The sequence below is a fragment of the Telmatherina bonti genome (genome assembly GCF_933228915.1).
Source record: "Telmatherina bonti genome assembly, chromosome: 23".
NCBI lineage: Eukaryota > Metazoa > Chordata > Actinopteri > Atheriniformes > Telmatherinidae > Telmatherina > Telmatherina bonti.
The window spans coordinates 20604400-20619160 of record NC_136632.1 but is presented as its reverse complement, the minus strand read 5'-3'; the positions used below and the strand labels follow the sequence as shown (position 1 = coordinate 20619160).

Here is a 14761-nt window from a genome sequence, read left to right as displayed (position 1 = left end):
TAGAATGTAAAAACTAAGCACTAATTATCTTCATGAATATCATTTTGTTGGTTTCACATAATCACAGCTACACATCATTCATTCATCCATTCATTCATTCATTATCCTAACTACTTAGTCCATTGAAGGGTCATGGGGCAGCTGGAGCTGTCTGTTGTCTTTCTGTCCTCTTCCCCCCCACACAGCAGAGGCAGATGGCTGCCTGTCCTTGAGCCGGGTTCTGCCGGAGATTTCCTTCCTGTTAAAAGGGAGTTTTTTCCTTCCCACTGTTGCCGTGTGCTTGCTCAGGATGGGAGATTGAATTGGACTCAACTCAATCTGTTGGTTTCCTTATATAGGCTGTTATGGATTGTCTTTCATTGTGTTTTTCTCTGTCTATAAAGCATCTTGAGATGGCATTGCCGTGATTTGATGCTATAAATAAAGTTGAATTGAATTGAACTGGAGCCTATCCCAGCAGTCTTTGGGCGAAAGGCAGGGTACACCCTGGACAGCTCGTCAGCTACACATCATATTGATCCTAAATATTTACTATCAAACCAGCTTTTAAAACCAAGGCACTGGTTTAGTCCAGAGTGGCATCCATCAATGCCATCCCAAGCATGGACCAAAGCTGGTAATAAAATCGCTTTGATGTGGAGTGGGGAGCCTGAACAAGCAATCAGAGAGGTGAATGAAAGACAGTAAAGACTAAGCCAAGTCTAAACTAGAGATGACGGATCCCACTACAAGATATAACCAAAAAATGAAGTCAAACCCTTGATTTTATAAAAAGATTGATGAGATTGGAATTTTAAGAGTGAAATTTTGGAAACAAATCAGACTTCTAAACCCAAGCTGACACTCAGCAGCTCATTTAGCCATAAACTGCTGAACTGCAGCTGGACATGAAGCTGGCTTAAAGACACGCTGACTGGGAATCAAAGCAATCCCTTCCTGAGATCAAACCCCATCATTGCTGATGTGACTTCACCCTCCGGCCTTGAGTCATGGACCATTTTAGAAATGAATCAAAACTAAGGGAAGACATTGTCTCACTGCTTCCTTTGTTATTCAAAGTGTCCCAGCAGCAGCGAGTCCAGAGCTATGGGATTGGACTGGTCTGGGTCTGCCCCTGCTTTCTCATGATAAGGGAGGCAGGGCAGTGCTGGTGCTCTGCAAACAGCTGAACACTTTGCAGGAGAGCGGCGACTGATTGAACACAATACAGCACGGAGCCGCTGTGGGAGAGAGACTGAGGAACAACGGTGCAGCCAAGGAGACCGCAGAAACACTCTTCCCCCAAATCCCAAACTCTGCACAGAGAGAGGAGAGAAAGAAGGCGCAAGACCAACAAAAGCATTCTTTGCTTTCAGTCCAAAAAAAAAAAAAAAACATTGGGCAAGATTGTTTTTTCATAGACTCAAATTCAAGGAGAAAGTGTGAAATCAGTGAAATCAGTGAAATTGAAACACAAAGTGAGGGATTGTAGTGCTGCGCTGCATGAAGGATAAATCCATCTGGGAAGAACAACCAGCAGAAACAGGATGAGAGCGATGAGGACCACGTGGCTGCTACTTTCACTAAGTGAGTATTTTTTCATGTCAAACATCTGCGATGAGAAACAGCATTAACCTGTCGGCTTGAGGATGAAACAGGTGTGTGTGGAGATCGCATCAGTTCTGAGATGCAGCAATGTGAGATGAAGCAACAGGTGAACACACATCTCAGGATGTCCTGGATGCATTTGGTCTCATTTTTCAGACTAAACTGGATGTTTGTTTTTTTTATTATTATAAGAACTTGTAGTTTAGTTAAATTGGAATAATAAATGTAGATGGCACCGATGAAAATAAAATCAGGTTTATCGGAGAAAAAAAAAACTTTTAGATTGTATCTGAATATCCCTTTGGAATGATGTAGCTCTAAATGTGTGTAAAGCCATTTCTGCAAAGATCTGCTCTGATAAGTGAAGCAGTTCCCCATTTGGCACCGTTTGCTCTCAGCCTCGAGTTTTAAAAGCTTTATTTTTATTTATCATAAAGAAGTGTGATGTAAAGCTCAAACAGGTTCACAAACAAAGTGCAAACTGTGATTAAACTAGAAATACCAATTTTAAAGTAGTTCAACTTTCTCTGCATGTGAATAAAAGATTTTTTAAAAAATACTACAGAAACTACATAATTTTTTTTAGAAGCAACAATAAAGCAAAATTCATGCAAATTGATGCAAAAATGTTCTAGTATGGTGTAAAAATGCTTGATTAGGTGGTGTTATATGGAAATATGGGAATTTTTCAACACTAGTTTTCCACCTTTTATCAAAACTCAAGTTGAAAATACAGTGAAAATGTACTGAAGACATTACTTTGACTTTAAGTTTATACCACAAAGTGTGGGGAAAAGTATTCATTTGAATTGTTATGCTGCAGTTTCAGGCAGTGCAGGATGTTCACATGATGTGTTTGTATCAGATTTGTTTTGCACTGAAAACAACAGGAAATCCTTGCAGTTAAAATGAAATAATACAGTTTAACAAAAGCAGAACTACAACAGACTTAAACATTATTCAACATTCACTGCAAACTATTTTACTGGTGACTTGAAATGCATAATGAGAAGTTAAAAGATCCTGAGCAAAAGCAATCCAACGCAGAACGCTGAGGCCTGTTTTCATCCTTTTCTTTTTAGTGTTTTAAACAGTAAAAATCTGTTTACAGCTTTGAGTCTTTTCTCTGAGCTGCAGCTCGGCTCTGTTCATCCTGCTGCTTTTGGATAAAATCCCTTCAGAAAGACACTATAATCAGGCCAAATAGTTTTAAGATTCAGAGCTCAAACATCCACCCCCCTCCACTCCACATCATCCCATAGTTGAGGACTCCCCAAATGCCTGCACCCCCCCTTCTTTTCGTCTTCCATCCCTCCAAAAAGCACATTGACACACTCACACAGAGCCAACTGAGAGCTTTGCCCAGAGACAGAAGCAGCCTGAATAATGAAGCGCACCCCCGACCCCCCTCCCTGCTTGAAAGGCAAAGAAAGTGTTTTTCTTTAATTATGCACCTGCCGCTCCTCTCCTGTTTGAGCGTGTGAAAAAACATGGCTGACGCAGCCCTGCAAGCTTTATTCAAAGGCAGTCAGCACTTTTCTTCTAGAGCCGATTCGCTCGTGTGAATCTACATCTGTGTCTGTTTGTCCAACAGTTTTATCACACGTAAAGTTGTTTTGTTCAGATAAATCTAAAGGGTTGGTGCGGTGTTTCTTGTTTTATATTTTTCTAACAACCTGAGATGACATTTGAAGTGTGTGGTTAATAGGGCTGTGACGGGATGCTTTTGTCCCAATTCGATTTAGATTTTTTTGGCTGTCGATTCGATTTAAATTGTGATTTTCACAATTTTTCAATATTGCTGATTTCTGTAGATAAAAAACAAAAAAAATGTATAAAACTTTTTTTTTTGCTTGTTATTTTTTTTTATTTTTTATTTTTTTCAATGAGGAATTGAAACACAGTAGCCAGATCATCATTCTGACAATTTTTTTTTTTTTTTTTATAGTGGATTATTTTTATTTACTTGAAAAAAAAAAGATTTTTTTTAACAACAACAACAACAAAAAATCGATTTTAAAATTGTGAATCAAAAATACCCCAATTTTTGATTTTTCAATTAGATTTTTCCCACCCCTAGTGGTTAATCTGTTAAACAACCACATGTAAGCTCCAGGTTGTTTCTCTGAAACTTCAAATAATTAAACACCAGACTTTTTTTTTGTTTTCATTTCAGCTAAAAGCAAATAACTGAATAAGAGTTTTGAGCTATTAAATCGTGGAAAACAAGATATGTTTTATCGGTTGAACATTTGAGGAAATCTTGTTTGGAGTTAAACCAAGGGAATAACATGAGTAGCCACCCTGCAATCAAAATGCCAATTTACTTGCTGTCTGAACCCTACATTGCTCCTAATTGAATCTATTTATTAATCAATCCATTTAACACAATACACAATAATCTCTGTTGTATTGAATTTAACTCTACAACAAGGAAATAACCAGGACATGTGTCTCAGTATATCACCAGTTCAGGTAAAGGCTTTGCTCTTCAACCAGCAAACAAAACATTTCATCGTTGAACTACAAAGACATCATGCAGTTCTGCACACAGTTCAGTTTCTGCCAGATTTATGCTTCATTCAAACCAGTTTGTTTCTCTCAGGAGTTTTATCTGCTGCTGGTAGAGCGACAAAAGTCTCATCTGTGGAGAGAACACCTCATCCCCACACACAACTAACACACTCCTGACTTGAACTAATGCACTTGTCGGATTTTACATTGATTTAGCAATCAAGCTATAGATCTGGGTGTGTGACTGAACGGAGGCTTAAAAGGTGTCGATTCACTTGTAAGTTGCTTTGGAAGGATGAGCTGAATAAATGAAGGATTCAGTTTAGGATTGTTTTTCCTTTCCACAGATCAGGAGGGTGCAGTGAGAGGATTTATTATTTGTAAGAGCTCCTATCAAAGCTCAAAGTATGACAGGATTATGGCATTTCTTCTTGTTTTGTTTAGTTAGACCAGTGGTTCCCAAACCGGGGGGCGGGACCCCCAGGGGGGCCCCAGAGTTATCACAGGGGCGGGGCACAGCAAGGCTAAATAAAACTTGGGAATTTTGGCACTGGATAAATTTATAAAAGTACTCATAGGAAATGATGATAAATCAACAAAAGAGACTTTAATATAAAAAGAGAACAAACCATGATGGAGCATATCGGTCTCTGCTTGACCAGTTATAGTAGTAATCAGTGGTGGGTAAGAATGAGAACGCATGAACCAAAATATTATCTAATATAATGAAGTATAAAACCAAACAAGTTACACCACCACGTCGGGACTTTTTATCCTGAACACATAAAAAAGCCTGCAGGTTACTTTAGAAATAAACTATCCAACTATCAGATATAGCAAAGTTGTTTTACTAAAGCAGCATCGCCTCATAGAAAACTCGCCTAAAGTAGTTTGCAGAGATTCCTGGTTTCAAATGTTTCACTCTGAAGCAGAAGAATGAATAATAATACTGACAGCATTTCAGTTATAGTCACCTACAATCCAGCCACTAAAACTAAAGACACATTTCTTCGTGTGTTTCTTTGGTTCATGAGACGGGAGGGGGGGCTCGACATTATTGTCGCTGATAAAAAGAGAGCCTGCAGAAAAACTTTGGAAACCTCTGAGTTAGACTAAACAAGGAAAGTTACACAAAGTGCACAAATTCAGTCTCATTTTCTTCAGCTAGCTTTCTCAAATCAGGACGTAGGCAAATGAGAAAAGAATTAAGATGACAGTCTCGGATTTAAAGAGGTCAAAACGACCTTCTTAAATCAAAGGCGCAAAGTGACGACGGAGACGTCACTGCTTTAAATAAATCAGATGCGGCTGGGGTTTAGGAAGGAGGCAGTGTCATCACTTATCAGTACCCTCCAGGACTTCCTAACCCCTGCACACACCCCGTCTTTCTTACTTGCCTGCTGGTTCACAGCCTGTCCGTTTCCTACAAGATAACAGGCAGTTGGGGTTCCTGTCCTGTCCGAACATCGGCGGCTGGAGGAGACGCTGCTTGGCGCACACCACGCCTGCACCGGCCTCCGCATGAAAGAGAAAGGAGAAACAATAGAGGAGGGGAAAAGAAAAAAGACTTTATCAACATCCTGGCTCCCAACCAGGGTGTGGCGGTAGGAGACGGCCTTGAGTCCCCCCCCCCCCCTCCATATTCATTATTTTATTTTAGACGCAGGCTGCTGTGGACTGTGATTTCCAAACCATTCTGATGGGGATCCAACATGATGAAACGCAGATACTGTCATGACTTCGCATCTTCAGTTAGTCTCACTGCGCAGCTGAAGCTGAGCCCCGACGTCCTGATGATCTACAGACTTTAGCTGAGTCATTAGCTAGTGAGAAAATTCTGTAACCAGTTTCCTCTTTTCACTCACAAAGTGTTGACAATACGGTTTGCTATTTTTGATAACGCCGCTGACATATGCTACCTTCCCACGATGAAAAGGACAAAGTACAAGAAGGTTTTTACACTCATCAGCCAGAATGAAGGAGATTTTTACCCCGTTTAGACTTCAGAACTGACTTCAGCAAGGTGTTGGAAACATTCCTGAGGGATTTTGCTCCATATCGACATGAAGCATCACACATTTGCTGCACATCCATGATGAGAATCTCCCGTTCCACCACATCCCAAAGCGGAGACCTGGTGACTGTGGAGGCCGTTGGAGCAGTGAACTCATCGTCATGTTCATGAAAGCAGTTGGAGGTGATTTGTTGTGACATGGTGCATCATCCTGCTGGAAATTTTCCATCAGAAGATGCTGCATTGTGGTCATAAAGAGATAGCAGCGATACTCGGATAGGCTGAGGCGCTTAGATGATGTGCAGTTAGTACTAAGGTGTCTAAAGTGTGAGGAGTAACCCCTCTGACCATTTCACCTCCATTAGCCCAAGCTGTCATGCTGTTCACACCTAATTCCCACCTCATCATCTGAATGTCGCAGCTGAATCGCCCGGTGTGGTTTCCTACGACTGTCTGCTACATCTGCTTCATGCTTCCATGTATTTTATGCTCAGAGACGGTAGCAAATGGTTACTGCAGTGACTGTTAGCTAGGTTTTTGTTTTTTTTTTTTCACCATAAGTGTGGCTCACTGGGTATTTTTTTTATTTTCAGACCACCACAAGACATGCAAAAGATGGAAATTGTAGCTTGCCTAAAGCAAAATCAGATGCCATAAAAAGAACAGTTATGTACAGAGCCATGAAAATATGGAATTCTCTACCGAAGAACATTAAGTTAACCACTGACCTTACAAACTTTTAAATATTATTAAAAGACTATTTTTCAAAAGTACATGTATCTATATAAATCATAATTATAAGGGGATTGTTGATAAGTATAATAAATACAAATGAATGTGTAATAGAGTAAACTAATTGATAATGTGGATAGAGGTGTACTAGAAGATTTGTATTACAGATAATTAAATATATAGGTTGATATCCAATTATAAGTAAGCGTATTTTTTGTAAATGAATAGTTTACATGATAGGATGTAATATGAATGAACATTTCGTGCATGCATTTACTTATGTAAAAATGGATGTAAAGAGAAGATTTTGAAGATGTAAATACCTTGAATTTCAGGATTGAACTGAAATATTGATAAGTTTTTGTTTTGATATTATAATTGTGCCGGACCCCAGGAAGAATAGCTGTAGCTTGCTACAGCTAATGGGGATCCTTAGTAAACTAAACTAAACTAAACCCTCTGTAAACCCTACAGGTGGTTGTGTGTGAAAATCCCAGCAGATCAAGTTGTTTCTGAAATGCTGAGACCAATAATCCTTCATTTCTTCCTCATTCTGATATTCAGTTTGATCTTCAGCAGGTCGTCTTGACCCTACCAATATGTCTAAATCCATATAGCTGCTGCCATGTGATTGGCTGATTAGCTATTTGCATTACAAAGTCACATAATGATGAGTGTATCAGTGTAGTAAAGACCCAGTTCTGAACTGCATCATTTTCTAGGATTTTTCCCTATAGGGTGTTTTTTTGTCTGTGTTACTGTTCAGTTTGGATGGTTGTGTTTTTGGGAATCTTAAATCATTTTAAATTGAAATATTTAGTCTCCAGTAAAGTTAGAATAACCTGCTGGGTAATTTAGCAGTTTTTAAACCTGTTTGTTTTAAATTTATTTGTTAAAAATAACACGATCGGCCTGAAGAAGAGCTACAGATGTTGTTTTGAGTTATTTATACAAAGACTTGGGGGATTAGAGAGCAGAATGTTTATTCCACCCCCCCTTTCATGACTTAAAGATCTGAGACACACCTTGTGTTTACTGTTAAGATGCATCATGTCTTTAAAAGTTATGCCTGGTTGGCACAGAGACACGACATTCCTTCAGGGAGGAACCTCTGCTATCCGTAAAGCTCCCTCCTCCATCTTTGTCCAGATGGAGCCACTTGCCTTCACCTCTGCTGTAACCCCGTACTCCCCCCGGCATGCCATGTAACACACCCAGGTGTGTTAATCAGCCCTGTGGCTGGTACCGTCATGGACAAACACTCCCCCCCCCCCACCCCCCCCCCCCCCCCACCCCCCACCCCTTCTTTGCCTCAACTTTTCCTCCTGTCTCAGCACTCCGTTCATCTGCCCACTCACTTCTCAGCTTTTAGGAAAAACACAAAACTGCTGCGTGTGTGTGTGTGTGTGTGTGTTTGTGCTCATCTAAAGACACAAAAACACATCCTCCTTTAAAGGTATGCAACACACACATGAACACAGACGGTCAATATTTGCTTCAGTTGTTTGTAAAACAGATGAAAATAGTTTCCAGCAACGTTTAGGACATCCGGTATAAATATAGGAAATAAATCGAAGCTAAAAATCTTAAAAACACACGGCAGGTTGGTGTTGGCACATCCTCTTCTTTTAACTGCTTCCTGTCAACATGTTGAAACTAAGGTAACTGGTTTGCTGGATTAAATGGGAGCAGAATATTGTCCTGTTCTTGAATATTGTTGCTAAACAGTCATATTTAGTGTTTCACGATGTGTCGAGTGTTTTCACTTGGGTCAGTCCAGCATCTGGACTCTTCTGCTACAAACTCATGCCATGGGGGTGAGCACTGATAAGCTGGATGGCCTGCTGTCTGCAGGACTCAGCTAGGGTGACCAGATCTTCTCTCACCAAATGTGGGACAAAGACTGAAAATGTGGGACAATGTTGGACAGTTCCACTCTGCCATGACAAAGTTTTAGAAAAAATAAACTTTCTATTCTGCTCTTTGGTAATAAAATGACAAACCAAACATAACAAATCTGTTATTATAAAGACTTCCTCTGAGCAGCGCGTTTTTGGTGACTTTACGACATATTCTCCGCCGTGTGACACAGAAAAATGACTTCGACAAACCCTCACAGTCTCCTCGAACAGGTTTAACCCAGGAATATCTGCTTTCCCAGTCGTTGTTGTAACACTTTCTTTTCTTCTTTGCTGCAGTCGCCTCCATGTCCTCCATGATCGATCAGTGTATTTATTTATCTATTTTCGTTAGTGGGTGCATCCTAGATGTGCATTAAGTCCCGCCTCCTAGTTTGACTGACATGAGTGTAACTCAAATCAGCAGGCGGTGTGATGTGACAGCAGTCAAATATTTTGCAACACACAATTAATGAAATCCAGTTTTGTTTTGGGTTTTTTTTTCCTTCACAAAAGTGAAGACTGGTTGTCACAATGCGGGACAGCGGCCCTGTTCTGTGGGACGTGTGAAAAGTAATAGAAATGCGGGACGATCCCACACAAAGCGTGACATCTGGCCCCCCTGGACTCAGCTAATGTCATTTTCATCTGCGTTCTACTGAGTTACATTCAGTTTAGTTACATTGCTCGTCAATTTGTAAGTAAAAACCAACTTTGCTGCAATGTAGTCCTTGCCTATAAGATCAGGATAGCGCATTGTGTTTTTGCTCACATTCATCTGTTTGTTAGTAAATTTTTGCAAAGCCTACAGGATTTTTGTGGGAAATTTTGGGAAGATTCGGGAAGGAATTGTGGGCAGGAACCTTTTAAAAGTTTCTTCACAATAATAATGATGAAAATGAGTTTCTTGGCAGAGGTCTGCCTGTTACGGCCCAAGCCTGCTGGAATGTGGAGGAAGATGTCCCAACACCCGCACAAGACTAGGATTGGCCAGCCTTCTGCATCTCAGCCTCTACCCTTGGTGCTTTAGGATTGGTGGAGGACTTTTCAGGACCAAGGCTCATTGGCTACCTCCTCCGCCACTCTCCTATTTAAGGGACATCATCAGCCTCATTCAGGGCAGCTGTGTTTGAGTGTGACACAGTTTGCCACTGTTGTACTGTTTGTGGGTTTTGCTGAGATTTTGCCTTCTGGGACTTTTGACTTGCTGTAGAGTTACAGAACTTGTAGTATTTTTGTCTGTGATTACAGAGTTGTTTGGGTTTTGTGTTATTGTATTAAGTTATCTCTTTCGTATTGGGAAGTTTTGAGTTATCCCTTTTGGAGTTTTGTTAAATAGTGGGTTTTGCTCCTGTCACAGGATGTTTTAAGTTGTACCCTTTAGTTTCCTTGGTTTGAATCATTGTAAATAAAATCCCACCCTTTTATTGGAACTTTTAGTTGCCACTCTTTTTTTTGTGTTGCAACCCCCTTTTTCCCCTAGACACCACTGGGGTCATAACATGCCTCTTCAAATACTTTTCCAGTTTTATCATTGGCAGCTCAAAAACTCTCTGCAAACAAAACTCAGTTAATATACTCGTAAAAGTATATAAATATGGTATTTCTATTTAAACCAGTTGTAACAACTTGTTCTCTACCCTCCTCCCATCTAAATCATCCCGTTTCATCCATTTTCTTAACTGCTTAGTCCAGTTAAGGGTCCACAGGAAACTGGGAGCCTCTCCCAGTAATCATTGGGCCAGAGGTAGGGTCTCCACTGGACAGGTCACCAGTCCATCGCAGCAACTAAACCATGTGTTAAATCCTCTAAACAGACAATGATCTGGTTTCCTGAAGATACTCTGCAACCCTCATCAATAGACTTGGTTTCCTTTATGTTCTTTAGAGGCGATTCTCACTGCCATGACAGATATTAGTGGGACTTTTTCTTTGGAAGTTTTTGTATATTTTTACCTGTGTTTTACCTACCATTTATCTGTTTGTGTTCAAGATAACTCAAAAAGTTATGGACGGACTTTCATGAAACTTCCAGGAGTCATTGGAAATGTGAACATGAAGAACTGGTTTAATTTTGGTGGTGATTCTGTTTTTGTATCACTTTTTTTTATTACTTTGTTTTGGATACTGGAAGATAACTATTTTAACTCACGTTGACCTTCAGCTGCTGGGATTGGATGTCAGCATCTTATTGGTCAAGACACCAACAGGAAGTCATCACTGTTTACAACACACTTCAATATGGAACTCCTCTAACGTAATTTACACGTTTTTAATCACAAAATGTAATAAAACATGAACGTAACGCGGTGGAATTCACATACGAAGTTTACGGGAAAAAAAAACCGCTGTACTTAACAGCTGGATTGAAAACCTTCTTGAACGACTAGAATAGTCCCAAGCTCACGATAGATCACCCAAAGAGTGTGCTTGTGATAGCAATCCTCCCCATTAAGTTGTGTTGTGTGGTTCCTGAGAAAGTGTTGTCGCTGTTGCGCGTACCGGCCGAGTGGTGTATATTCTTTACTACCGCTGTTTATTATTAGGATATTGTAACAGGATGTTCAGTACTTCATATTGCTCATTGCTACTGCTACACATTGATATTTCTAGTGAGTTTGTTTTGTTTATTTAGAAATGAGTTCTCAAGGTGTGGCCACAGGTTTGTGTGTTTTATATCTGTTTATTTTGAAATGATTATTAATGGTTATTATATAGATTAAGATGTGGCCACAGGAGTTCCAGTGTTCTTTTTTGTAACGTTTATTTAGAAGGTTTTAGTTTTGCATGTATGACCACAGATGCTCTCATGTTGACTTTTTGTGTTTTATGTTTATATAGAAATGATTAGTTATTAAGATATGACAGCAGGAGTTCTTGTGTTTTTCACATTATTGCTACTGCTACACATTAGACATCATTGGTGTATTCTTTATGTTTATACAGTTATTTTAAGTTTTAAGATATTAGAAAAGGAGATGAAGTGTTGAACTTTTCACATTTTTTGCACCATCACTGCCCCTCACAGTTGTTTGTTTCTTTGGAAGTTATTGTCTCTGCCAAGGAGGTTATGTTTTCACCGGCATTTATCTGTTTTTCTGTTTTTTTGTGTTCAAGATAACTCATAGACTTGTTGGAAATGTGAAAAGGAAGAACTAATTTAATTTAGGTGGGATCCAGATCACCACTTGGATTCAGGAACCTTTTAAAGGCGGAGGTTTGCGCTCTCCGAGTGCTTTCTTTAAATCATATTTTACAATGACATATTTATGCTTTTAGGGTTAGGGTTAGTCCTCAAGGGCCGGCATCCAGCAGGTATTAGTGGTTTCCCTTCACTAACACATCTGATTCAAAATGATCTGGATCCATTGGATCCTATTGATTTGTTTCGGTCAGGTGTGTTGGAGCATGGAGACCACAAAAACCAGCAGGATACTGGCCCTGGTGGACTGGAGTTTGACTCTGTTCACAAACAACTGAAAACTCTTGATTTTACACACCTATTTGGTTAAGTCATCTTTAAAAACTCTCGCTGTTGTCTTGGAGTTGTCTTTTGAGGAATGAGTGTAGAACTGTGATAAATGCAGACAACTCATACTCTTACGTACTATCTGTTAAATCATTTTCCTTGGCTTATTTAGCAGCATATAAGACCATAAATCAACTGTGAGCCCATCTCATTATAGTTATGGAGTGGTTTGCTAAATTCAAAATTTCAGCGTGCAAAGATCTCTGCCAACCTGTCTCTAATAACTCAGAGACAAGTGGCTTGTCTCAAATGTTGTCTTCAACTTTCAAGAGCAGGTTTCACTGAATTATGTGGATTTATGTCCTGAAACTGATAACTGATAAGTGCACTTTTAATTCAGAGAACGGCCTGCTTGCTTTATCCTTACTTACGTATCGCTGCAAACTGATGGGTTAGGTGTGGGATCGGGGTTGACGGTGCTTTAACATTGAACTTTTACCATCAGGGTGACTTACAGCATGTTTAAACATACATACCAGGCTGGTTTCCAAGGACAGGGAGTGTGTTGTTTGTAGATAATGTCTTGGTGTGTGTGTGTGAGGTCAGTCATTTCCATGTGGCCGTTAGATTTACAGCATCTCAAACCCCTCTTCACTTTCCACCCCCCTCCGTCCCGCAATCTCCTCCCTTTCACTTGCCTTGCTTTTATTTCAGCTGAGTGTTTTTACATTCACAGCTCCTCACCTCCCTTCACTGATTGTAAAGCAAAGCCGCGTCCCTTCCCTTCCTCAGCCACCCACCCCCAGCAGCCCACCACAGAGAGATGAAATACCTCTCTCTGAAAGAGACTTGGAGGCAGCTGAACCCCTCAAAAGGCCCCAGCTACTGTGGGGGTCTACATTGAAGGGGTGGCGCATCCTTGCATGGCCACACGTGGGACCAGAGATGCCTTTGTGTGGATTGACACCAAGCTAACTGGGCAGCTTTGTTCCAACAGTGCAATGTGGCAGCTACATTTATTTATTTACTCTCCTCCATTTGGCACGCAGAGTGCACGCTCATGTTCTGATGTGCATCAATTCAGGGTTTCAGTTGAGCTGGATAACTAGGACAACCACACATCCATGATGTCCTTAAATGACATCATGGATGTATTTGACAATATGTATTTGCAACAGATATTGCTGATTACTCCAGGAGTTTAGGAAAAGTCATAAATAATAATTATCATATTACTAAAACAGCTATGACTGTAGTTACGCCTCATCTATAAGGATTGCGGCTGGTACATTTACATGCTTTTAAAGCAGCACTGCTGCTTTTGACAGATTTTTGTTATTTGGCGCCCCCTATAGGTGACACATTTTTACATCATCCGTTTTGCATCCTGTCTCTTTTCTGAGTTCTTTCCAGCCAGAAATAGTCGACCCAACTTTGACTCGTGTTTTGTCTCTTGCTTTCTCACTTCCTCTCTGTCTGTTCCTCACCTCCTCTGACACTGTTTCGCAGCCATCTGAAACAGCCAGTGTGTTGATATCCAGTTGCTGGCATGTGACGTGGTTACATCAAGCCAAACACAGCTGTCACATGATGCTCCAGGCATGAACACAAAGATGTGAAATGTGGTTTGTCAGTCCCAGAGCACTGAAGGGAAAGTATATAATCATATCATTTCTATTGCTGTTTCCTTCCTGTTGGGAGTTTTTTCCTTCCCACTGTCGCCAGTGTGCTTGCTCAGGATGGAGGATTGAGTTGGACCTTCAACTCAATCTGTTGGTTTCCTTATGTAGGCTACTATGACTTGGCTTTCATTATGTTTTGGTTTTTCTCTGTCTGTAAAGCATCTTGAGATGGCAGTGCTGTGATTTGACGCTATAAAAATAAAGTTGAATTGAATTGAATTGAAAAAGTATTTATTTCTGCAAGTTATTTTTAACAAAAAAAAGCTTCTTAACGCTGTAACCTCACATGTTCAATAAAACATGTTGAGCATCTTTAGCATGAAAGGCAGATTAGTTTCAAGAGGTCTAAAATGTGCACAAAGAAGCAAGAAATTGATGGTTAATAATTTACACAAGGACTGTTGTTTTGGTTGGAATCTGACTCCAGGTCAGACATATATGGTTCCAAAGCTACAGGTGGGATTTTTTCTTTTCCATTGTTAGCAGTTACAATGGGAGCACAAAGTCCTGCCACCAGTCTGGAGGAAATACCCACCTCTGTGAAGGAGGAGTGGATTAACAAGCAAAGAAATCAGCTGCTCAGACACATCTCTGCCTCCTGAAACGATCTGATCTCCAGAGGTCTGTTTCAGAGAGCCGCTACTGTACATACAGTAGAGCCGCTAAGACCAAAGCTGTCTCCAACATTTCATTCCAGCAGACGTGAATTAAAATGTTTCAGCTTGTGGAAAATTTTACACAATATGTCCCCTTTAAGAAAATGATAAAAAAGAAAAAACAAGATGATGGAAATAAAACCCAATAAAACAGCTGAAATGAGACTCAGATCAGTTGTGAGTTCCTTCATTATTTGGCATCCTAGGTG

At 40.2% G+C, this 14761-nt stretch overlaps 1 protein-coding gene across 1 annotated transcript in view; it reads left to right on the top strand.

The window, feature by feature from the left end:
- Nucleotides 1–1147: 1147 nt before the first annotated feature.
- Nucleotides 1148–14761, top strand: part of podxl (podocalyxin-like) — a 31738-nt gene continuing 18124 nt past the window's right edge. Inside the window, exon 1 of the mRNA XM_079263458.1 lies at nt 1148–1566. Coding sequence (XP_079119584.1) covers nt 1527–1566 — 40 coding nt within the window. The 5' untranslated portion in view covers nt 1148–1526. The remainder of the gene's footprint in view (nt 1567–14761) is intronic.